We start from the raw sequence: 26132 nt of genomic DNA on the forward strand, positions 1-26132 counted from the left end.
GAAAAAAGGTAAGAATAATCTTGAGTTTCATCATCATGGTGTGGGACCGTTCCTCCTATATGCATCCTTTTTCCATGGTTTTATTTGTCGCGCGTTGTTGGTGAGTTCTTGTTTTAATTTCGCCCTTGGCGGGCTCGTCTTAATCCATGTTTTTCTGAAAAATAACATTACTTCCGAACCTCCAAGTAACCAATATAAATAAAGGAGTCTTAGATCGTATGCAGTCTTGACGTATAAAGTGATCTAGGAGCCAGTGTCAGCCTAATGCCTTTATCCCTTTATGAGAGGTTGGGAATAGGGGAACTTGCATCGACAAGGATGACCCTACAACTAGCGGACCGTTCTGTTAAGTATCCAGCTGGAATCATAGAAGATGTCCCCGTTAAGGTAGGAGAGGTATACATCCCCGCTGATTTTGTTGTAATGGAGATGGAAGAAGACAACCAAGTACCAATTCTTTTAGGAAGACCTTTTCTTGCTACTGCAGGAGCCATCATTGATGTAAAAAAGGGTAAGCTTGCCTTTAATGTCGGTAAGGAGACTGTTGAATTTGAACTTGCTAAACTAATGAAAAGTCCTTCCATTAAGGATTCTTGTTGCATGATAGATATAATCGACCATTGCGTGAAAGAGTGCTCTTTAGCATCAACTACACATGATGGTTTGGAAGTATGCTTAGTAAAAATGCAGGTACAAAACTGGAAGGGGAGGCAAAAGCTTATGAAGAGCTGTTGAATAGAACTCCTCCAATGGAAGGTCTGAGTGTGGAGGAGTTAGTAAAAGAAGAACCAACACTTCTACCCAAGGAGGCACCGAAAGTAGAACTTAAAACACTTCCATCAAATCTAAGGTATGAATTCTTGGGCCCTAACTCTACCTACCCTGTTATTGTAAATGTAAGCCTCGATGAAGTAGACACTGAAAAGTTACTTTATGTCCTCAAGAAGTATCCTAAAGCTATAGGGTACACCATTGACGACATTAAAGGAATAAATCCTTCATTATGCATGCATAAGATACTTCTTGAAGAAGACTATAAACCCTCCATTGAACATCAAAGAAGGTTGAATCCTAATATGAAAGAAGTTGTGAAAAAAGAGGTCTTAAAACTCCTAGATGCAGGTGTTATTTATCCAATTTCTGATTCCAAATGGGTTAGCCCCGTGCAAGTTGTACCTAAAAAAGGTGGTCTCACAGTCATTAAAAATGATAAAAATGAATCCATTGCCACTATGACCGTCACCGGTTGGAGAATGTGTATTGATTATAGGAAGCTTAATAAAGCAACCCGTAAAGATCACTTCCCTCTCCCTTTTATAGATCAAATGTTAGAAAGGTTAGCTAAGCATTCACATTTTTGCTACTTAGATGGTTATTCTGGATTTTTCCAAATACCCATTCACCCTAATGACCAAGAAAAGACAACTTTTACATGCCCCTTTGGGACCTTTGCCTATAGAAGGATGCCTTTTGGTCTCTGTAATGCCCCTTCTACTTTTCAAAGATGCATGATGTCTATTTTTTCTGACTTTGTTGAAAAGATAATGGAAGTCTTTATGGATGATTTTTCTGTGCATAGATCTAGTTTTGATGATTGTTTGACTAACCTTGAAAAAGTTTTGGAAGATGTGAACAGGTGAACCTAGTCTTAAATTGGGAGAAATGTCACTTCATGGTAAGAGAAGGAATTGTCCTAGGACACTTGGTCTCTGACAGAGGTATAGAGGTAGACAAAGCAAAAATTGAAATTATTGAAAAAATGCTACCTCCCACCTCAGTCAAAGAAATTAGAAGTTTCCTAGGACATGCAGGGTTCTACCGCCGTTTCATTAAAGATTTTTCATCAATCACTAAACCACTAACAAGTCTGCTTCTAAAGGATGCAGACTTTGTCTTTGATGACGCTTGTTTGCAGGCATTTTGCAGGTTGAAAGAAGCACTAATTACTGCCCCAATCATACAACCACCAGATTGGAGCTTGCCATTTGAAATAATGTGTGACACAAGCGACTATGCAGTTGGGGCAGTGTTAGGTCAAAGAAAGGAAAAAAAGATGCATGCCATATACTACGCTAGTAAGACCCTAGATGGGGCACAGGTAAACTATGCAACAACAGAAAAAGAATTGCTAGCAGTTGTCTACGCCATTGACAAATTTCGGCAATACTTGGTGGGATCAAAAATCGTTGTTTACACAGATCACTCGGCCATAAAATACTTGCTAAACAAAAAGGATGCCAAACCGAGATTGATCCGATGGATTTTGCTCCTCCAAGAATTTGACCTTGAAATAAAAGATAAAAAGGGTGTAGAAAATGTTGTCGCTGACCACTTGTCCCGACTTCGGGAGACCAATGAAGATGAGTTACCTTTGGATGATTCATTCCTGGATGACTAACTCTTCTTATTGGCACAAACTGACGCACCTTGGTATGCAGATTTTGTTAATTTTCTTGCAGCAGGAGTGCTACCGCCTGAGTTAAGCTACCAACAAAAGAAGAAATTCTTCAATGATCTCAAGCACTACTATTGGGTCCCTACCTCTTCAGAAGAGGCTCAGATGGGATTTTCAGGAGATGCATTCCTGAAAACGAGGTAAGTAGTATTCTAACTCATTGCCACTCCTCTTCTTATGGTGGCCACACCAGTACACAAAAGACTTCTTTCAAAATTCTTCATTCTGGTTTCTGGTGGCCATCACTTTTCAAAGATGTGCATCTCTTTATCTCTAAATGTAACAAATGTCAACGCACCGGTAGCATTACTAAAAGAAATGAAATGCCTTTGAACAACATCCTTGAAGTAGAAATTTTTGATGTTTGGGGTATTGATTTTATGGGACCATTCCCCTCCTCTTTTGGGAATCAATACATATTAGTAGCCGTTGACTATGTGTCCAAATGGGTTGAGGCCATTGCCTCCCCCACTAATGATGCACATGTTGTTATAAAACTGTTTAAAAAGGTCATTTTTCCTAGGTTCGGAGTGCCGCGGGTTGTGATAAGCGATGGAGGGTCTCACTTCATTTCAAGACATTTTGAAAAACTTTTGCAAAAACTTGGAGTGAGGCACAAAATTGTGACACCTTATCACCCCCAAACTAGCGGACAAGTGGAGTTCTCAAATAGACAAATCAAAGCTATCCTTGAAAAAACTGTTTCAACCTCTAGCATAAGGCCTATTGGGCAATTAGAAACCTCAACTTGTCACCTTCCCGTTGAGCTCGAGCATAAGGCCTATTGGGCAATTAGAAACCTCAACTTAGACCCCAATTTAGCCGGTGAAAAAGAAAACTTCAATTAAACGAGCTAGAAGAACTTAGGATAGATGCCTATGAGAATGCCCGCATTTATAAGGAGAGAACTAAGAATTGGCATGACAAGAAAATCGTCAAGAAGCACTTCAAAAGCGGTGACCTTGTGCTGCTCTTTAATTCTAGGCTAAAGCTCTTTCCAGGTAAACTACGGTCACATGGTTCGGTCCTTTTCAAGTTCGCACGGTCTACCCTTATGGGGCGATTGAAATCTTTTTTGAAGAAACAGGATCCTTCACGGTTAATGGACAAAGGCTTAAAATCTATAATACCGGAGAAGTAAATGAAGTAGTGGCTGATTTCACTCTTAATGACCCGCCTTAAGGATTTTTATCCTTATTTTTGTCAAGCTAGTGACGATAAAAGAGCGCTTCGTGGGAGGCAACCCACTAATTTAATTGCTTTCTTTGTTTTCTGTTATTTTTTTCTTTGTTTTGTAGGTAAATGTCCGCGATTGATTTGGAAACGCAAGAAAAATCAAAGTTCCAAGAACCAGAAAGGTGGCACGGCCCGTGCTTGATTTGGCACGGCCGTGCCAGGAATCACGACACCACCTCCATAAAAATTGGCAGAATGACGGCACGGCCCGTGCTACAGCTGTCACGGCCGTGCCAACCTGAAGGCCTCCGGGGTTCAAATTTCGGCAAATTGTGAGCTTTCCGCATCCTTTCTCACTTTTTTCTTGTTTCTTTCGTTTCTACTATCTTGAATCATTGAGGACAATGCTTCTCCTAAGTGTGGGGGGAGCCTAATAAAGTGTCTTTAGTCGTAGTGTTTCCAAACTCCCTTGAACTTTATTCTTTTGTTTTGTTTTATTGTAAAAGGCATGGTTAAGTAGCTAATTTTTATTGAAAATATCATGACACAAAATTTTCATTGTCTCCTCTTATTTGGTTGATTCTTGTACATGAAAGCAAACTCTTGTGTTTTAAGTCTTCTTAATATACCCACATCTTGTTTTAAAGTGAATAAAATTCTCCAATGAGAAAAACACAAAGTTGCTTCCCTTGAGTAAATGTATGACTAGGTATTTTAAGGAAACACGTTTTAATATTAGTGGTGCATTAACCTTTAAAGATTCTCAAAGTGCCAGTAGTATAAGTTAGTATAAGGGAGTTCATAAAAAGCCAAAAAACCAAATAAATTCCGAGATCTCATCATTGAATCTAGATTGGGGAAGGAGGTAGGCCCTCCGACTTCCTACGTGAAGATGATTGTTATCTTGAGGAAAAACTTTAAAAGGCATCATTGAATCTAGATTGGGGAAGGGGGTAGGCCCTCCGACTTCCTACGTGAAGATGATGTTTTAAGGGATACCATTGAATCTAGATTGGGGAAGGGGGTAGGCCCTCCGACTTCCTATGTGAAGATGTTGTTCCTTAAATAAAGAACTTAAATGTGCAAATGGCAAAGAACAAAGATTATCAAATACTCCCATCTTTCTTATATGAATTATAGAAGGAATCTTTCTTGGTTGGTTTAGTGCTAGGATTAGACCATGTTTCCTCATAATGCCTATCTTATACAGGAGCAAGAAAAGGGTTGGACTTCACACACACACTCACTTGAAACTTGATCGTTGGGTTGAATAAAAATTAAAGAAATGATTGAGTTTGTGATTAATGTACATTTGGGATTTAGGCCCTTGAGGAGACATGTGCTTTAATTGAATTGTCATTTGATAAAATTGTTTGTGCTACTATGTTTATGCCTTTTGCTTGACGACAAGCAAAGATTCAAGTGTGGGGGAGTTTGATGAGTCATTTATTGACTATTTTAATATGCTTTTTAGTCTAGTTTTATTTAGATTTTATTTTATTTTATATTAGTATTATTTCCTTTTTAGGATAGTTTACTTTAAATTGCATTTTATTTTATTTCAGGAATGAATATTGGATGGATTGAGTCTTGGAGCAAAAGAAAGGGACTTGGAGCCGATTGGATGCGAAAATATGAAAGATTGAGAGACAAAAATATGTCTCCCCCAAGTCAGAAGCCTGGCACGGCCGTGCCACCCTCCAGAGTCACTTTTGCTACTTTTGCTTAGATTTTAAGCTACTCTATTTTTAGCCCGAATGTAATAGCTTAGATTTTAAGTTGAACAAATGCTATAAATAGAGTAGCCTTCCATCACAAATATTCATCTTTACTTGGAATACAACAAGTGACAATTGCTTTTCTAATCAAAGTTCTTTTCTTTTCCTTTATTTTCTTGTTTTTTACTTTCATGCTTTCTCTCTTCTCCCCCATGTCTACGATGAACATGAGTGAGTAGACTTCTCCTTGTCTTGGGATTGTTGGATAAGTCTAAATGACATAATCCTAATCATGACCAAGCTCTAAGCCTTAATCTTATGTAACCCTAATTTCTTATCTAAATTCACCTCTTTACCATGGATCAACCATTATCAAACTGTGGAAACGAAAGTGAAGGGTTTGATAATTGTTTATCCATTATTCCAAATATCAATTCATAAAACGAAAGTGGAGCTTTGATATTCGAACAAGTAAATTTAGACAAGTATTGCAAAGTCAGCGAAATAGGATTTGCAATCTTTGAGACATATAGTTTCGATCTTCAAGGGAACTAATAACAATCAAGTCAGCGAAATAGGCTTGGTTGTTAGAGGAACCAAAATCTAATAGTAATCAAGTCAGCGAAATAGGCTTGGTTGCTAGAGGAACATAAGAGAAACTGTCTTGAGAAATTAGGTCTAACATAACATTATAAGCTTATAGTTTTGGTTTGAGAAGGACTTGTTATTTAGATGAAACCAACGATCCCAAGGCTCTTTTTATATTATTAATTTTCAATCGTTTGAAAACCCCAACCTACAATTCTTTTCTCTTCTCTAATCATTTCTAAAGGTTAATTAAATTGAACTACTCCCTGTCGGAACGATACTCTCTTTTATACTACTTCGGTAAGACCGTGCACTTGCGGTTTTATCTCATCACTACGCTACAAGACAAGATAACAGCTCTGTCTGCAGAAATGTTCCTTCAAGATAGGAATGGATTTGAACTTGATCCTTCATAGGACAACATCCAAATCAGGCAAAAGATCATTGGTATTGATCAAGGTTTCTCAACGACTCTTTTGGACGTGCTTAAAGATCTCAACGTCTCTCTACACACCTCTATAAAAAGGAGTGAAGACTTGAAGATCAGCAGAGACAGTACAACAAGTTAAAAGTGCCTAAACTCTGCCAAATTTGTTTCACACAAAGCACTTTGAATTTCTGTGTTGATTTGATATATCTTAGAAATTCTTAAGTCTAGAGTCTCTCAATTGCATTGTATTGTGAACACCACTGATTGTATATCAAGTGTTCAAACTCAAACAATTTTCTGTGTAATTCTGTTTGATTAGAAGTCTCTTGCTTTAGTGCTTGAGCATAGGAAGTCTCTTGCCTGCGTGCTTGAGCATTTGTGAAGTCTCATACTAGGTAGTATTGAGCAGTTGTAATCTGTGTGATTATTTCTTAGTGGAAATCTCCTTGGAAGTGCAAGGGGGACTGGACTACTTCCGGTTTGTGGAAGGAACCAGTATAATTGCTTGTGTCTCTCTTTCTTTTCTCTACTCTGTTTTTACTGCGCTGCGTATTAGATTCTGAACAATACATCAGAAGCAATTTAATTGCATCTGAAGTATTATCACATCAGAAGCACTCTTCAACAACTTCTGAAGTGATATCAGAAGAAGATTTGTTTTTTTTTTTTGAGAAAAAGAAAACACAATTCAACCCCCCCTTCTTGTGTTTTTCTCACCTTCAATTGGTATCAGAGCCTGGTTTTTTATCAAAGCACTTAACAGTGTGACAGTTCAATATCCGAGAAAAACATGCCTGCTGAACCTGAATCCAGTACATCTACAAGATACACTAATGTTGGACATGACTATGGTACTGCTGACAAGAAATCAGATTCTGGAAAAGCTCCAAAGTTCAATGGAGATCCAGAAGAGTTTTCTTGGTGGAAAACCAACATTTACAACTACATCATGGGATTAGATGAGGAGCTGTGGGATATTCCTGAAGATGGAGTTGATGATCTGAACTTGGATGAAGAAGGAGCTGCTATTGACAGAAAGATATACACTCCTGCTCAGAAGAAGCTATACAAAAAGCATCAGAAGATCAGAGGGATCATTGTTGCTAAGGCAATGTTTGCTTCACTCTGTGCTAACTACGAAGGTAGCAAGAAGGTTAAAGAAGCAAAGGCACTTATGCTAGTTCATCAGTATGAGCTGTTCAAGATGAAGGGTGATGAGAGTATAGAGGAGATGTACTCAAGATTTCAAACTTTAGTATCTGGACTGCAAATACTGAAGAAGAGTTATGTTGCTTCTGATCATGTGAGCAAGATTCTGAGAAGCTTGCCTTTCTAGATGGAGACCAAAAGTGACTGCCATTGAGGAAGCTAAGGATCTAAACACTTTAAGTGTTGAAGAGCCCACTGGTCGGGTTGATGTAAATTTCCAAGTCGACGTTCAGAGTCCACTGGTCGACTTGACATATATGTTGGCGGGTTCTGTATAGATGTCTTTTATTCATGCTAGAGTCAAATATTGAAGACAAAAATAATTTCTAATGAAAAAAGGGTGCCTCGTTAAAAATCTTCAAAACAAATCTCAAAGATTGAAAAAAGGTAAGAATAATCTTGAGTTTCATCATCATGGTGTGGGACCGTTCCTCCTATATGCATCCTTTTTCCATGGTTTTATTTGTCGCGCGTTGTTGGTGAGTTCTTGTTTTAATTTCGCCCTTGGCGGGCTTGTCTGAATCCATGTTTTTCTGAAAAATAACATTACTTCCGAACCTCCAAGTAACCAATATAAATAAAGGAGTTTTAGATCGTATGCAGTCATATTCAATGAGAACTAATTTCTTCTAGATTATGTAGTAGTTGTATCTGAACAAAGTAGAACAGTAGAAGAAGGAGAGTTATAAAAAAGTAGGTTGGCTCTTGAAAAACCTGCAAAGCAAATCTCAAAGGTCGAGAAAGGTTAGAATAACTTTGTGTTTCATATTCAAGCTTTTATTGGCGGGACTGTTGCTTTCTATATTTCTTTATGGCGTGCTATTTGGTGAGTTTTTCTGAAATATAGCGTTACTTCCAATCTTCCAAAATAAAGGAGTCTTAATCATACTCAATCTCACTTAATGAGAACTAATTACTCGTTGCCTTCTGTTATTAACTCGCCCATATTTTCTACTCCCCTTCCTATTCTTTTCATTCTCTTATTAGATTTAAAATAACCTTCATACTTGATTATCATGTACTTTTAATCCATTTCTTTCTTCTATTAGATTGGAATTAATTCTTCCTACTACTTTTCCTAAATCGAAAATCGCTACTTCCTTATAAGATTTAAACCAGCTCACCCACTTTGTTCCTTTTATTTTATACTCCTTCTCTTTCTCCTACTACCTTGAATTTTAACTTGCTTGGTTTTTTATTTTCTATGTCTTTACTTCCTCCTATGAAGTAGGAACTAAAGTCTTCTGCTCAATTTTATTATTCTACGTGGGTCTAGCGCTGTTAATCCATTATTTATGTTTTTACTAGATAGTTAGTTCAGTTCGCAAAATAAATGGTAAATGAAAGGTTTCCCAGGAAATAGAGGTGGGTCATTATGTAGTAAATCCGCAAGTGCACGGTTTACCGATGTAGTAATTCAATTATCTTTCAACAATGATTAGAAAAGAGTTTAAGTTGAAAAGTTTGGATTTTTTAACAGTTGAAAATAATAATAAAAAAGCGCATTGGGATTATTGGTTCATCTAGATGACAAACCCTTCATAAACCAAACCCTAAACCTAGAACTTTATGTTTGACCCACTTTTTAAAGATAAGTTTCTCTTAAGCCTATCACATCTCCTTTCGGTTTCAGTGAATGTGTTCTAGCAATCACGCCTATTCTCATGATTGATTGCTATTCAAATCCTTGAAAAACGAAACTTTATTTATCAAGAACACACAACACAAGCGATAGCGTCAACATAAGAGAAATTAAGTAGTAAGGTGAGGGATTTGAGTTCCGTGTGGTCACAATTTCGTGACAGCATGCCCAATCTCTTTATTGAATGTGGGATACTTGTGCTCACACTTCACACAATCTCAATCTAAAGAGTATACATTAATATTGAAGTAGGGGGTTGAACCACTTCTCTTTATTGCATAAATAAATATGAATGTTGAATTGAATGAATTGTTTGTGTGCAGAAATGGCAAAGATACCCAACTTGGATGTTGTGAGTTTGTTTGCAGATTCATCCCTTACGTTTTTAGCGGTGTTGAATGATGTAATCTCTTGATTTAAATGAATGAATATCATTTTATATTTTTCCCAATGAATATACTTTGTAGGCATTTCTATTGCAACACTTTTATTTTATACATATGGAATTATAACTTTAGAAAATTAATTTTGACAGGAAGAGAAAAAGAGAAATTCACTACTCCAAATTCATGTATATGTATTGTATTGTACTTCCGTATACTGACATGCGCTAACTACATACTACCTCTGTCCCTAATTATAAGATCATTTTGAAATTTTTTTTGTCCCTTTTTATAAGACCCCTTTGCTATTTCCAACTACATTAATTATTTCTTTACATACATGCCCCTTTGAGAATTTTTTTTGTCCCTTTTTATAAGATCCCTTTGCTATTTCCAACTACATTAATTATTTCTTTACATACATGCCCCTATTATTATACATCTTTTTCTTCAATTAGCAATAAATAACATGTTGAAAACAAAAACCAACCCTCTCTCTTAAAGGATAAATTGTAAAAGCAATAGTAATTACAAACATATTTAATACAAATATCCACTATCTTAACTCTCGTTATTTTTTTAAAAGGATCCTATAATTAGGGACGGGGTAGTACTACTTACAATACATGTGTTGTAACCTGTAGCATTAATAATTTTGTACTATGCCTATGCCTATGTCAAGCTAGCTATATGAGTGATCTAGTAGTGGATAATTAATTTACTATAATAACTTTTTGTGGCTACAAATTAAGATGTGTGAACGGCACTGATCGATATGTAGTTATTGGACTTTGATTGAATATTGTTATATCATAAGTAATATGGTTGTTTTTAATGTTCAATAGATGTTTATGTCATTCTTGAAAATTTTATGATTTTTTTTCTATAATTGATATTTTTACCGTTCTGAAATGCATTGAACTGCATTATTTATTGTTTAAATAAGTAAACCAATTTCCTGCGGATTGCTCATTTCCAGCCTTTCCAATGGTTTAAGTAGTTGTTAAAAAGAAGGATTTGAGTTTTTAGTTAATGACAAGTCAGAGTAGGGTTGTTAACTTACACCTTTGTACTTGCAGAAAAAGTACAATAATGATTCTTTCAGGGCGCGTTTTCAAAGGGGTAAAGTGCTCGGGCGCATAGTGATGCATGTTTCTTTCATACTGCTTCTTGAACGTTCCTCTGTCTCTGTTAGGAGGAACATAGTGATTTCTGCGTTCCCCCCGGAGTTTCCTCTCTCCTTTGCATCTCTCGCCTTTTTCTCCGCATTGCTCTCCTCTCCTTTCACATAACACTCAGCACGAGCGATTATTTCCTCCATTGAGTCAGCGGGTTTCTGGGCAAGTGATTCATTAAATTGTCCAGCACGCAAACCATTCTGAAAAGCTCCAGCGAAAACCTCTTGATTGGGGTTGGAAACTTTAATTGTTGAATCATTGAAGCGAGCGAGATACTACCTTAGTGATTCGTTTGGGCCCTGTCGAACGTGGAACAAGTTGGTTGATAATACTTTTCGGTGGCGGCTTCCGGAGAACTGTTGGGTAAACTTCTTTATCATGTCCTGATAACCCACAATGGAAAAGCGAGGAAGGCTCATGTACCAGCGTAAAGCTGCATCAGCAAAGGTACCCGCCAACAGCTTGCACTTAAGGGAGTCAGCAACTCCGTATACGGACATCCGAGTGTTGAAGACGGTTACATGCTCAGAAGGATCGCCCCTTCCATCGAAAGTTGGCAAGTGCGGCGGTTTGAAGTTATCCGGGACTGGAGCGTTCCATATTTCGGTTTAAAACAGTTGGGGCTCTGGTTCATCCAACTCGCCGTGATGAGAATCCGCCTTTTCTTGCTGCTGTAGTTGCTGGATAGTCTCCACCGAAGCGAGAATTCGTTCTGTTCCAACAACTGGGCGATCTGAGTCTTCATCATTTGTGCTTCTTCTGGTGTTGCCATATCGGTATTTCTCTAAATCGTACGTGAGGTGCGATTTAGGTTTGAGTAAGGGTTAGGATACTAAATCGCAGAGAAGACTACGACTCAGTTTTTCTTTGGATCGGAGTCTTGATACAATGAATCGTGGATTGGAGGTCTTTCAGGTCCTTAGGAATATTATGACTGTCCAACCTTCATGTTTTTTTGTGAGAGTAAGTTAGCAACCCCCTATATATATAAAACCAGAATACTTTGAACCCATAAGAAAAACATGACAATAGGTATATAAGACAAAATTATTACATGTTTAGAAGAAAAAAAACAAAATTATTACTTAAAATTTTATTTAATAAAAAACAATAATGTGACTTCAAATAAAAAAATAACTATCGGTACATAAGACAAAAATTTTACTTAAAAATTTATTTAATAAAAAACAATAACGTGACTTCAAATTATTTGTTGTTAATTTGTTTTTTCTTTCTATATTCTCTCTAGGACATTTTTGCTTATTTTAATTTCTATATTTTCCTACAGGACATATTTGCAACACCTTGAAATAATTCGGAGGTTTGGTTTTTGGTTATTTTTTCTCACCCTTACTCTTCCTCATGCATGGTTTTGATCCAATGTCTTGGAAGTAGGGGTGGTCAAACGGGCGGTTTCGGACGGTGACGGTCCGAAAACGTCAATCCGATCGAAATCGCGGTTGGTAAATAACAACCCATTTTTGTCCATTGCAATGATCGGATTTGTCGAATGACGGGTTGAACGGTTGGCGGGTGGGTTGGGTGGTTACATACGGGTGTAGAAGAGAGTGGAAAAAAAGAAAAGAAAAAGGATAGTCACTATACAAATTTAAAGAACTTGTAACCGTCGCATTAGAGTGGTTGCAACTGTGATGGTAACATACCTGTTGCAGTTTCAACATATGGTCATAGCTTTAACGCTGAAGCAGCATCAAAATGGTACAAAATGATCCAAAAAACCATTTCAAACTGAGAACGAGAAATATATAAAAATTGGGAAGGAAGAGAAACAGGGCCGACCCAACGGATTAAGAGGCCTAAAGCAAAAGATTTAATGTGGCCTTTAAAATTATTATTTTTTAACAGAATATATATAAAATATCAATTTTATAGAGACCAAAATTTCAATTCACAGATAAGCGTAATTGAGGCTTTTTGGTTATCAGTTAAGCTATGAAAATGTCTATAATTTATCTATCATATAATATGCTTCTAACCAAATTAATTTTTTAGAGGTCTTTTGTTTATCCAAAATTTTGAGACCTAAAATCCTTGTTTAGATCACTTGGCCTTTAGACCGGCTTGAAGAGAAACATAGAACATAAAGAAAAGCGTTAAAAAGAACATAAAAGTTGAAGAAGGAAGAGAGTGTGAGGATGTTTTTATCTCAATGGAACAAAAAAATTATAAAAAAAATAATTTAATGTATTAACGTGAAACCGTTTCATTTTAATATTATTTAATTATAATAATAGGTATAGGTAGAGTAGATAACAATTTGTCAACTGCTGTAATAATGAAAATTTATTGAATAATAAATTGCTCTTATTTATTATTAATATTTTTTTTTAGGAATAATTGCTCTTATTTCTAGTTTGTACTTTCTAGTATAATTCTTTAAAAAACAAAAAAAAACTTTATAGTATAGCATTGATTAGTGCACTGATTTGTTTACAAAATAGGTTTAATATTGCATGACCAAATAATGGTCACGTGAGAGGAAGAGGATGTTGTTTGAAATCAATGATAGATGATGATAATACTTGAGTTAATAATATGCAAAGATATATAGACTTAATTATAAAACTAATAATTAATAGGCATACACAAGACACCTCCTAGTGTTCCTATTTTTTTTTTTAAAAATAAAAATAAGATTTCTTATAGACTATATTTTTTTAGATGAATTATTCTAGTCTATATTTAATTAGAATTAGTTGCATCTATACATTATTAAATTGAGTTTGCAGGCTTATAAAAAGGCATACCTAGAGTTTAGAATTCCAACCATAACCAATCAAACCAACTCTATCTATCAATTTTTTAACATTTTCCATATTTTCATTTTCGATCACAATGTCTGATCACTCTCAGAATATCAAAACCGTTTTGAGGCCAAAAATTTTTCGAGAATACGTTGGCGTGAAGGATGAGCCAGAAACTTTAGATGATTTTCCTGTTAATATCATCCATGATGATGTCAATCAATTCCACTTCATTCTAGGCTTCGCCACTGAGGCGTATAAAGATGGAAAAGGAACGGGACATTTCATTCGTGATTGGAACTTTGATTACTTCAGCCCAGAAAAAGTGTTTGAACACAAGAAAAAATATAAGAATATGAAGGTTATGATAACTATTGGAGGCCATGGCCCTAAATATCCATTCAATCCTAAGGAGAAAAAGGTATGGATTTTCAATGCCACAAGCTCGATCAGACATATCATTCAAGACTATGAGAACTACCTTGTCAATGATAATAGCTGCCACTGCACTAGCATAATTGATGGTATTGATATTAACTATGAGTATATCGATTCTAGTGTGACTGGGGCTGACTTCTCCAACTGCATTGGAGAAGTTATTAAACGTCTCAAGAAGGATAAGCATGTATCCAAATCCATGGAATATGTGTCCATTGCTCCGACAGAGCTCCTCCAAGCCCACTACCGCACATTGTTCTGGGACCACAAAATGAATATTAACTATGTTGATTACAAGTTCTACAATCAAACTATATCCACAGAGAATGAGTTTGATGAGCTCTACAATCAACTAGTAACGGATTACGGCGGTGAGCTTAAACTTTTGGTAGGTGTTAGCACCGATCCAAGTGATACTAAGATGAAGCGACAGGTGTTCATTGAGGGCGTCACAAGACTGATCAACAACAAATCACTCCCTGGACTTTTTGTTTGGAGTGCTAATGACTCTGCCAACCCACCGAGCAATGACATCGAGCCTTACATCTTGGAGGAAATTCTACTAGAACTCTTTACCAATAATTGATTACTAGCTACATGATAGCTAATAATTAATATTTTATTTTTCGATCGGGTCATTTATCACGTATTATATTATAGCAATATGCCATAATATAATATGTTACATATTCTAAATAAGACCCATGATCATGTGTGTGATTTTATTTAGTACTACTGCATGTGTGTGTTGTGCTTGCCACATTTTTTTTTTTGTATCAATATTATGTTGTGTTTGAATTTGAATGAATATCTTTTGTCATTGTATCCGAGTGGAAAAACTAATTCTTATGTTGTGTTATTATATGTATGTATGACTTAATTTAGAAGATATACAAGTTGATAAAAAGAAGCAAAATGACAACTTTACTGACAATTTTGTTTTTCTCTTTTCTTATTGGTTAAAAAACAATAGAGAGAGAGAGAAAAAAAGGAAGAGCGAGAATAAAAACATTATGTGAGTATGAGAGAGAAAATTGTTAAAAAAGTTGTCACAAGAGGTCGTACAAATATCATTTCTCAAATAATTAACTACAAGCAAATTGAAGATGCAATGTTTTTTGTCCCGATTCACTAATAAGTTTATATTTCGTCCATTTTCAGTTTTTCTTTAAGCAATAGAATGACTTTTCAGTTATAACTTATAATATGATTACTTTTCTTTAAAAAAGAAAAGAAAAGAAAAGTAATCACATTGTTGAAAAAAACAAAAGAATTACTTTTCTTTAAAAAAAAAAAGTTTTCTTTTACAATTTTAAGTGCGATTAGGATATTGTTCACTTGCCACCTTCATTTAACTTTCTTCTTAGCAAAGGAGAGAAAAGTAATAATAGACGGTTAACCTAGTTTCCTAGTATAAATAGAGGAATAGAGAGTCAGAAAGAGACTATTGTTGCACATGAGAGCCGGAAAGAAGAGGAGAGGAAAGGAGGCAAACCCTAACTAAGGAGAAGAGAGCCAAATATCACGTTTCAGACAATTCGAGGTAAGGGGGAGATTCCTTTCATTTTAGGGTAACTATTATATGTTGGGGGTTGTTTGAAATATTTAGATGTTAATGTTCGTATGATGATGTTGAAAGATTAGAATTAAGGGAATCTAATTTAGGGTTTCAATTGAGTCCATAGCCTTAAAAAGAGTCCAAACTTAAGCCAACCCCAAAGGCCTTATAAATGCAATTAAAGACAAGGTGGTGAAATCTCACGGCTACGCGGTGATGTCCAAAGGGGCAATCGCATGCACGGGCAAAATAACCACATGATCTTGAGAATGACGTAGCACCTTAATCTCCAGGAACCTCCATAGTGCCCCCAATTAATTGTGAGCTTTCCCTTTTCCTTTTCCTTTTCCTTTTTACTTCTTGCAATTTTTTCTTTTGAAATCATTGAGGACAATGCTTCACCCAAGTATGGGAGGAACCAATAAAGTGTCTTGTTTAGTTAAGTGTCGTAGTGTTTCCAAAGTCCCTTGAATTTTAATTTTTTGTTTTGTTTTGTTGCGAAAGGCATGTAAAACAGGTTGTTTTTATTGAGAAATATGACATAATTTTTTTTTTGTTAAGTCTCTTCCGAAACATGAAAAAGTAGTATAAGTTAGTGTGAGGAATAAAAAGGTCAAATAAAGAGGGTCGGAAGAAAAAATATTTTCTAGGGCACCATTGACTCTAGGGGGTAGGAGCCGCACTACTTGACTTCCTACGTGAAGATGTTGTCTATAATAATTAAACTAGCTTCTTTAATTCCTTCTCACTTATCAAAAAGGGGTCAGAACAAATACATATATAGGGGGAACCATTGACTCTAGGGGGTCAGAACCTACATGATGGTGTTGTCTCCAAACATCAATAAAAAATTTGCAGTTCTCCAACAACGCCGGTGCTCCCCAAGGTGAAACACTAGGTCTTACAAACTTCTTATCTAACAGGTCCTCCAACTGTTTCTTCAACTCAGCTAACTCAGAAGCTGACATACGGTACGGTGCCATCGACACCGGCTTAGTTCCCGGAACAAGGTCAATTGAAAATTCAACCTCCCTCTCTAGTGGCACATCAGGAATCTCATCAGGAAACACTTCCGGAAATTCATTCACTACAGGTAACCCATCAATCACAGCTTGATTTTCTAACGACAATTGTGCCATTAGAGAATACATCAGAATTCCATCACGTTCAAACTGTTTCATCTGTTTTGTAGACAGAAGCTCAACCTCACCTTCTTCCTCAGCAGAAGAGAAATGTACCGTCTTACTAAAGCAGTTGATATGAACCCGATTATACTCTAACCAATTCATACCAAAAATCACATCCATACCCGTCAACGGCAGACAAACTAAATCAATCACAAAATCTCTACCAAACATAGATATAGGACACCGCAGACAAACAAGAGAAGTGGTTACTGAACCCTTAGCTGGAGTTTCAACAACCATTTCCCCTTTCATATCAGATACATCCAAACCCAACTTATATGCACATTCAATAGCAATAAAACAATGAGTAGCACCAGTATCTATAATAGCAATTAAAGGAGTACTATTAAAGAAACAAGTACCTCTGATAAGTCGGTCCTCATTAGGAGTCTGTGTACCAGTCAAAGCAAACACCTTTCCACCAATTCTAGTCTTCTTCGGCTCAGGACACTGTGAACTCCCATTGCAGTTGTAACAGATAATGTCCCCACGCTTGCATTCAGCTAAACTGTGACCCTTCTGACCACACCTGAAGCACTTCCTATCATCTCTTCCACAAACATTACTCTTGTGGCCTTTCTCACCACACTTGTAGCAAACAATCTCTGGAAAATACCTGCCCAGAAACTCCTTCCTGAACATGGCCCAGGTTACCACAGCATCATCCTGTTCCAACACAGGCAACAGACTAATCCACCAATCATCAGCCTCTTCAGCTAGCATGTGCGTCCCAAACCGCACCTTTTGAACCTCAGAACACTGCATGACCCTGAATATCCTTTCAATCTCCTTCAGCCATTTCTGAGCACCGTCAGGATCATACCTACCCTTGAAAGTTGGTGGATGATTCCTCAGGAAAGTCTCTAGCATCCTGGTTCCATCACCACCAGTCTCAACCTTAGGTTGCTGTTGAACAGCTTGAGCTACAGCCTCAAGCGCAGCAACAAGAGCAGCATCACTACTTCCAGTCATCTCGAGATTCTACACGACAAACAACAACTCAGAACAACAACAAAAAGCAACATTAAAGTTGACACTCTATCCTAGGTGGCTCAACACGACTCTACTACTTGGCCGGACGGACCAACCTGCTTTGATACCAAATTGTAACACCCCGTTACCCAAAAGTAAATAAATAACAATAATCATCAGAGTATTTCACCAAACGGGTATGCTACATTGCAATTTCAAAATTCTTAAATAGAAAATAAAACTATTTAATCAAACCACTTGATAAAATATGAAAACATAGCAGCGGAATAGTTTTCAATCCAACAACAGCCTACGACATTAAAGGCCTTAGCATAATTCAACAACATTGTTCAAAAGACAATAAAGGCTCCACATCGCAAATCCAAAATTTGATACATGGAAAAGAAACAACAATAATATAAATAACAGTTCCCATCCCACGTATCAGAGCCCTAGACACGACTCTTGAGCCACCACCGACTACTCAGGATCACCTGCAAGTTACCCATAGGAAGGGCAACATTTTCAAGCAGAAGGGGTGAGATTCACAACAATAAACATAGATATTAAATCTTCAATTGAATCTAACACCCTAGAACTTCAATATATCATCTTGCAAATATTAATAATTTATTCACAAGTCACAACAACATCACCATAATAATCCACTTAATAAGTATGTATACAATGTACATATTACCACAACATCAACAATACCACATGATCACAATGAATATATATAAATATATGTATATTCAACATCAACATCATCCATCAGATAAAACTGAAACAACAACCAAGACTCATGCAAATGACATGACCACTGCTAAGATACCATCTTAGACTTCTTAATGAAATGCATTATGCATGTGGTACCAATCAGGACCGAAGCCCTCACCGCTTTTGAATGGTTAAAGCATTCATCAGGACCGAAGCCCTCACCGCTGTTGAGCAACTAGTACTCCAGGACCGAAGCCCTCACCGCTGTTTTTATGCATATCCAATGGACCTACTTGTGTATATCTACATACAACTGACCATGCAATGCAACTCCATGTGACTCCACTTAAACGACATGTATGATTAATAATTAAAACATACAATGCATTCCTCATCATCAATCAACAACCAACAGAGATTCAACCATTCAGAATGATGCATAATTAAATATAATTATTCTTAAACAACAACACTCAAACCTTATCATCCAAGCAAGCAAAACTGCACTCAAAACTGCACAGCTCGCCTCGCGAGCACATCTGCTCGCCACGGCGAGTTCACAAAAACACTAGCTCGCCATGGCGAGTTCGAGGCGAACTCGAGGCGAGTGGAAATCAGGTACTCTCGGGAAAAAGTGACATTTTCTCACTCAAACTCCAATTCTAAGCTCCCTATTCATCTTTTTAACCTAAAACTTCCACCATTCATCATTAATATCATCTAGGTACCTTAAACCTTTCCCAAAACATCTTATAACAACTTTTCAAAAATCACATTTTTCTGGGCTTGCTCGCCATGGCGAGTTGGACTGCTCGCGAGGCGAGTGATGAAGTTGCTCACTCGCGAGGCGAAGCATGAATGCTCGCGAGGCGAGCGATGAACTTCTGTACGGGCAGAAAACTGGTTTTTCCCCAAAATCCCATTTTTCTTCCAATCACTCCCCAAATCAGTTTACAGATACAAAATTAAGTGTTCTATGCAACCAGAAACCAATTTTAACATCAAATTCAGGCTTACAACTTCAAAAATCCCATTTTCAACATAAAACCCAAAATCCCCAAATTTCACTAAAACCTGTTAAACTCAAAATCAGAATTTAACATCTACACTATTGAAGTAAACCCCACCCTTACCTTAAAATTGCAGAAGAAATGTGCAGCAAAAGTCAACTCTTGGTTCCTCTTTGGTTCTCTCTTGCTTTCTCCCAAAAACTGCTTCTACGTAAAACTAATTCTAACTTCTCTGATAACTTCCCTCTTAAAAGTAACTCCCTCCTAATTACACTTAACTCCCCATAATTTCTAATAACTCCTATTATTTCCCCAAACCTCAAAATAATTACTATTTCATACTTATTTTAATTATTATTAAATAAACCATATAATAAAAATAATGCACCACATAAAACATCCAAAAATCACATATATACAAATATATGCATATATATACTCCGCATAAATCATCAAACATCATATATAATAATATATGTTATACCCTGATTTTGGACCTAAAAATACTCGTTCAAATTTCTTTTTTAACACTGATACTTGTCAGTTCGCTGTTATTTTACTCTGAATCTTTACTCTCTTTTTAAACATATTTTACTGCCTCTGTCTGTCTTTTCTTGCATTACAAGTCATTTAAGAACTCTCTGAAACGTCGCGTTACTTTTCTTGCATTTTATTTCAAAAAATCATACAAAAGGGTATTTTGGTCATTTCCTGTAGTGGAACCCATTTTTAGTCCATGTGTTTACCTCTGAGTCTTTTCAACTTATCTGTACGAATTATTGTTGAGTCTTTGTTTAAAAATCATTTCAAAAATTGCATCTGAGTCAGTTTGAGTCAGTTTAGTCCCTAGGAGCATTTTGGTCTTTTCCTGTCAAAATTTCGGCTGGGAGGTATTTTAAAATACCTCATGTCAGTAATTGGTTCGTTTTAGTCCTTTTGTTGATTTTATTTTAGGTTTCACTTTACTTTTTTTTCAAATTACCAATTTTAATTCAATTTTCTTTTAATTGCATTTTGGTCCCTCAAAAGGTTTCCAAAATTGCATTTTTGTCCAAAACTTTTCAAAATTACATTTCTAGTCCATTTTTCTTATTTACAGTCCAGTCCTCATTTTTTACATTTTGCAGAAAGGTCCTTAAGGTCAAAAGTCCAAGGCAGAGTCAAATTAAGTCCAATTCCAGGTGGCAGTGTCCCATTGGGTCTCAGATACAAGTGGCAGCCTATAAAAGGCGCATTCAATGCACAAGTCAAAAAAAAATCAATCACGCGCCACCACCAAAAACACCTGAGAATTCTCTCTCTTGGCAGTTACAGATCAAAACAGAAAAATCACAAGAACAATCACATAAACCCTAGATTTCCAGATTCACCAAAATTCATCTTTTTTTTCTGTGATTCTCAGAGATTCTTTTGCGAATCATCATCATCGAATCAAATCCTTCGCAATTCCAGTGCGAATTCATCACCATTGGCGACGAATTCAAGCACGATCACGAAGGATCCGAAGCTTGAGAAGAAGAGAAAAAGAAACAGAATCTGAACCGGTGAAGAAGAAGAAAGAACAACACCGATTTATTTTCGGTTTTAAAGCAAGAAATCAACAAGCAGAACCAGATTCAAGTGTTTCCGAAGATCTTCGTTCGAAATCTCCAACCGAAAACCACAGGTAAACACATAAACTCCACTTTCTTTCTCAGAAACATCAACAAGGACGAATCTAACGTAGATCCGTGAAGCTCTGGAAATTTCCATTCAAAAAAGAACTAAAAAGAACAAGAAATTTTTTTTCAAAACCGCAAACACAAACTTCAGATCTACGTTGATTCAAATCTTGCATGCAAAATCTAGTGCCATATTTGTGTTCAGGACAAAAAAGGATATCTAAAAATGTAAAAATTTTCGAAATCGGAGAAGTTTGCTCAACTCCGGCGGCGCCGCCACCCTTGGGCGGCCGGCCACCACGCCGGAGGAGCAAACTCCACCGGAGAAGATGAAGATCATCCTCCTTTTTCCAGAATCCGGTGAGATGAGAGAAGAGAGAGGTGAGAGCTTCTCTCACTAGGTGGAGAGAAGAGAGAGAAAGAACAAAGGAAAATGAGAAAACCGGTGCTAACATGCTTTTATAAGCCAGTGAACCGGACCGGTCCAAGACCGGTCCAATCCCTTTCGTTCCTGGCCGTTGGATCTAGGGTTTCCTTCCCTGGATCAATCCAACGCTCCCTGTGAATCCGGATCCTTTGGTTTTGGTTTGGGCTTTGCTTTTTTCGTTTTTGCTATTTTCCTGCTATCTGCACCCTGCTTTTTTGCTAATTGAACCTCTGTGTGCTCAATCTTTTCTCTAAAAATTCCAAAAAAATTGTTTTATGTTTTTTAATACATTTTAATACTTTTGTGATATTTTTCAATGGTTAAAAAAATGATAAAAATGTGTGTGTTATTTTTCTTGATTAATTTTGTGTTTGATCTAAGTTTGTGCACTTTTTGTGATATATTCTCATAAAATGTTGGCATGTGATGTGGATGATTGGTGTGTAATTTCATGGTGAATGTGTTGCTGATCATATGTATGTTTTGCTGATTGTGGATGTAGATTTTCATTTCTTTCTTGTTTTGCAAGTAATGTGTGTTTTTATCAAGAAATAAAGTGCAAAATATCTTTAAAAATGTGTCATAATTCTTGGCTTGAATGTGTCCTATTTGGTCTCACATTATAGCTCGAAATCAAATTCCTTTAACATTGCTATGATGAGAGGATTATAGGTCATGTGCATGTCTAAGTGTTATAACCAATTTTAGGTAATATTTTGCCATTTTATTTCATTTCATTACTTTTTTTCTTCTTGCTATTCTATTCAATTTTGTTTACCTTTTTACCATTTTTATGCCTTATGATACTAACCATTTCATTTCATATCTCATCCATCTCATAGTTTAGGCATTATTTTTTTTCCTATTCATTTCTACATCAAATGGGTTTGTAATAATTTTAGGTAGATTAGTCTCCTTTTAATTCCTTGCAAGACCATAGCATGTATTTAGGACTCAATGTAAAGGACAATGGACTCTAATGATGTACACCGACACAAGCACCGACACGCACACGTTGCATGTTTACCGTTTAGATGTATGCTTAGGAAACGCGATCTTTAGACAAATGCCAATTTTCAAAAAAAAAATAATAGTAAATTCCATAATTCAATTTTTTTTTCCAAACAAACCTTGGAGTCAAAACTCCATTGAATCTTTTCCTTTATTTTCTTAACCAAATCCAAATGAATCCTAATTCCTACTTAAACTTTTTTAATAATAATTGAACCAACCATTCACCATTTTCTTCTCTTATGCCTTTAAGGCCTCTTCCTTTTCTTCAAAACCATTTTCCAACAAAAACTAAAATCAACCAAACACACAAAAAACATTTTTTGAGAGAGAACTACATGGAGTTTGATCCCTTAAATGGGTATGTAGGCATGAGGTCAAAACCTCTCCAAGTCCACTAAAATAAAACCTCAAACACTTTCTCCCCCCATTCTTAACATAAATAAATTTCCTTTTTCATAAATAGCATTAAAAATAAAGCGTAGACATAAACTAAGAAAACGGCTCCTATAGAGTACTATGGTCACCGCGGGTGCCTAACACCTTCCCGTAGTGAAAACGATCCCCGAACTTAGAATCTAAGGGTTTTTCCTCAATTTTGCCCTTCCCAAGAAAAAAATAGAGAATATCAAAGATTGAAAGGTTCAAGCCTAATTAATGACTTGACACCCGAAAATCGCGATAACAATATATATATACTCCACATAATAAAATAATTAAATAAATAACTAGGGCGTTACAACTCTCCCCAAATTACAGAATTTCGTCCTCGAAATCTTACCTCAAGCAAACAACTCCGGATACGACTCCCGCATCCTACTCTCCAGCTCCCAAGTCAAACTTTCACCAGCCGCTCCACCCCAAACGACTCTCACAAGAGGTATCTCTTTACCTCTCAAGGACTTCACCTTCCTGTCATCAATCCTCAATGGCATAGTCTCAACTGTCAGGTTGTCCCTAACCTGCACATCATCATCCCTCGGAATCACATGAGAAGGATCCGCAACATACTTCCGAAGCTGAGAAACATGAAACACATCGTGCAAGTTCGAAAGATGTGGTGGCAAACCAACTCTATATGCCACTGTACCAACTCTCTCTGAAATCTGATACGGACCAATGAACTTAGGAGTCAACTTTCTCGACTTCAAAGCCCGACCAACACCCGTCAAAGGAGTGACCCTCAGAAAAACATGATCACCCTCCTGAAACTCAAGATCCTTTCTTCGCTTGTCATGGTAACTCTTCTGTCGACTCTACGAAGCTTTCATCTTTTCTCTTATCAATCTGACTTTCTCAGTAGTCTCATGAACCAAATCCGGTCCCAATACAACACTCTCACCCGACTCAAACCAGCATAAAGGAGTCCTACACCTCCGACCATACAAGGCTTCGAACGGTGCCATACCAATACTCGAGTGATAGCTGTTGTTATAAGTGAATTCAATCAAAGGCAAGTGACTATCCCAAGCTCCACCTTGCTCAAGCACACACACCCTCAACAAATCTTCCAATGATTGAATCGTCCTCTCCGACTGACCATCTGTTTGAGGATGATAAGCCGAACTCAACCTCAACTTCGAACCCAAGGCGTCCTGTAAACTTTTCCAGAACCTAGAAGTGAACCTCGGATCTCTATCCGACACAATACTCGACGGAACACCATGAAGTTTCACCACACTGTGAATATAAATCTCTGCCAACTGCGCTACCGGATAACTGATATTAATAGGAATGAAGTGTGCCGACTTCGTCAACCGGTCGACAACAACCCAAATAGCGTCATGCCCCCTCGAAGTGTTCGGTAAACTCGTCACAAAATCCATAGAGATACTGTCCCACTTCCACTCCGGTACATCTAACGGTGTCAACAACCCTGCAGGCTTCTGATGCTCAACCTTGGACTTCTAACAAATCAAACAGGCATAAACAAACTGAGCAACATCCCTTTTTAAACCGGACCACCAAAACAGTTTCTTCAAATCATGGTACATCTTTGTAGCCCCTGGGTGAATACTCAACCTACTCTTGTGACTCTCCTCAAGAATCAACTTCTTCAACTCTTCATTGTCAGGAATACAAACTCTACCTCTGAACCTCAGCACACCCTGATCATCAACTTTGAAATCACTATCCTCAGTGTCGTTACCAGAAGTACATGGAGTTTGATCCCTTAAATGGGTATGTAGGCATGAGGTCAAAACCTCTCCAAGTCCACTAAAATAAAACCTCAAACACTTTCTCCCCCCATTCTTAACATAAATAAATTTCCTTTTTCATAAATAGCATTAAAAATAAAGCGTAGACATAAACTAAGAAAACGGCTCCTATAGAGTACTATGGTCACCGCGGGTGCCTAACACCTTCCCGTAGTGAAAACGACCCTCGAACTTAGAATCTAAGGGTTTTTCCTCAATTTTGCCCTTCCCAAGAAAAAAATAGAGAATATCAAAGATTGAAAGGTTCAAGCCTAATTAATGACTTGACACCCGAAAATCGCGATAACAGAAATGGCGACTTCACTGGGGATAAAGTTTAAGAGGGTCACGCCTAGTTTTCCTTAGTTTATATTTACGCTTTGTTTTATTGCTTACATATGTGAATACTTGTTTATTTTCATTTGACGTGTGGGGTGAGAATATAAAAAGTCCTATACCCGGGCTGAGTGAACTTATGATTAGGTAGAGATATAATCGACAATTCGATCCGAGGGTTGCCTCGTGTATTGGATTATGCGATCAATCTCACATAGCTGAGGCATTTTGGAAGTAATATTGTCGGCGTGTGTTGTCATGCTTAGGCACTTTGCTTTCAATTGTTCGACGATGCTATGGACCGTAGTTACCAAACCCATCCCTGGCCTTCTTAAGACGTAGTGCGGTGGCTAAACCGAGTGTTGTCTCGAGTTTTAGTCGTCACGCGATACTACACTCAAACTAGACCTTCTTTCGAATAAACATGGAACGGACGTTGTCCCGTGCTACCATGATATACGTAAGAGAGGTTGCAGTTTGGGAACTTGATTAGAACCTTGGTTACTATTATCCTAAGCCCTAGTTTACCGGGCACCATGTCCGCCCGTGGCTCCTCGACTTTAATCTCAACCCTCCATGTTTTCTCTGTAATTGAAAAAACAATCATGCATACATGCATTCATGCATAAATTTTTCACATGCATTCATCGAAGGATTGGACAAATTAAAAACTTTGTAAACATTATAGGTATGAAGAAGACTAAATCCTACAAGTTCAAGGAGGTTGATTTGGTTAGTTTGAGAGATTTGGCACTCAAGGTGAAGAATCAAACGGGTTTCCGACTCCGGTATGGTGGCTTGCTTACTATTCTCCGGACTAATGTTGAAGAGAAGCTCGTGCACACTCTAGTGCAATTCTATGACCCGAGTTTCCGCTGCTTCACTTTCCCGGATTTCCAGTTGGTCCCTACTCTTGAGGCTTATTCATACTTGTTAGGTTCACCTATAGCCGAGAAGACGCCTTTCACCGGTCCCGGGACTTCTCTTACTCCTCTGGTTATTGCTAAGGATCTCTATCTCAAGACTTCCGATGTCTCCAAGCATCTTACTACTAAGTCTCACATCCGAGG

The 26132-nt window shown here is 37.2% G+C and overlaps 1 protein-coding gene across 1 annotated transcript; it reads left to right on the plus strand.

The window, feature by feature from the left end:
- Positions 1 to 13548: 13548 nt before the first annotated feature.
- On the plus strand, positions 13549 to 14846 carry LOC120575835 (chitinase 2). Its single transcript, XM_039830540.1, has one exon. It carries the CDS (start codon positions 13636 to 13638, stop codon positions 14566 to 14568), a length of 933 nt encoding a protein of 310 aa, XP_039686474.1. The 5' UTR covers positions 13549 to 13635; the 3' UTR covers positions 14569 to 14846.
- The last annotated feature ends 11286 nt before the right edge of the window (positions 14847 to 26132 follow it).

Source organism: Medicago truncatula, chromosome 2, assembly GCF_003473485.1.
Source record: "Medicago truncatula cultivar Jemalong A17 chromosome 2, MtrunA17r5.0-ANR, whole genome shotgun sequence".
In the NCBI taxonomy this organism is placed as follows: Eukaryota; Viridiplantae; Streptophyta; class Magnoliopsida; order Fabales; family Fabaceae; genus Medicago; species Medicago truncatula.

Excerpts from the sequence above, each read along its gene's own strand:
- LOC120575835 (XM_039830540.1), top strand. The coding sequence starts at position 13,636 with ATGTCTGATCACTCTCAGAATATCAAAACCGTTTTGAGGCCAAAAATT.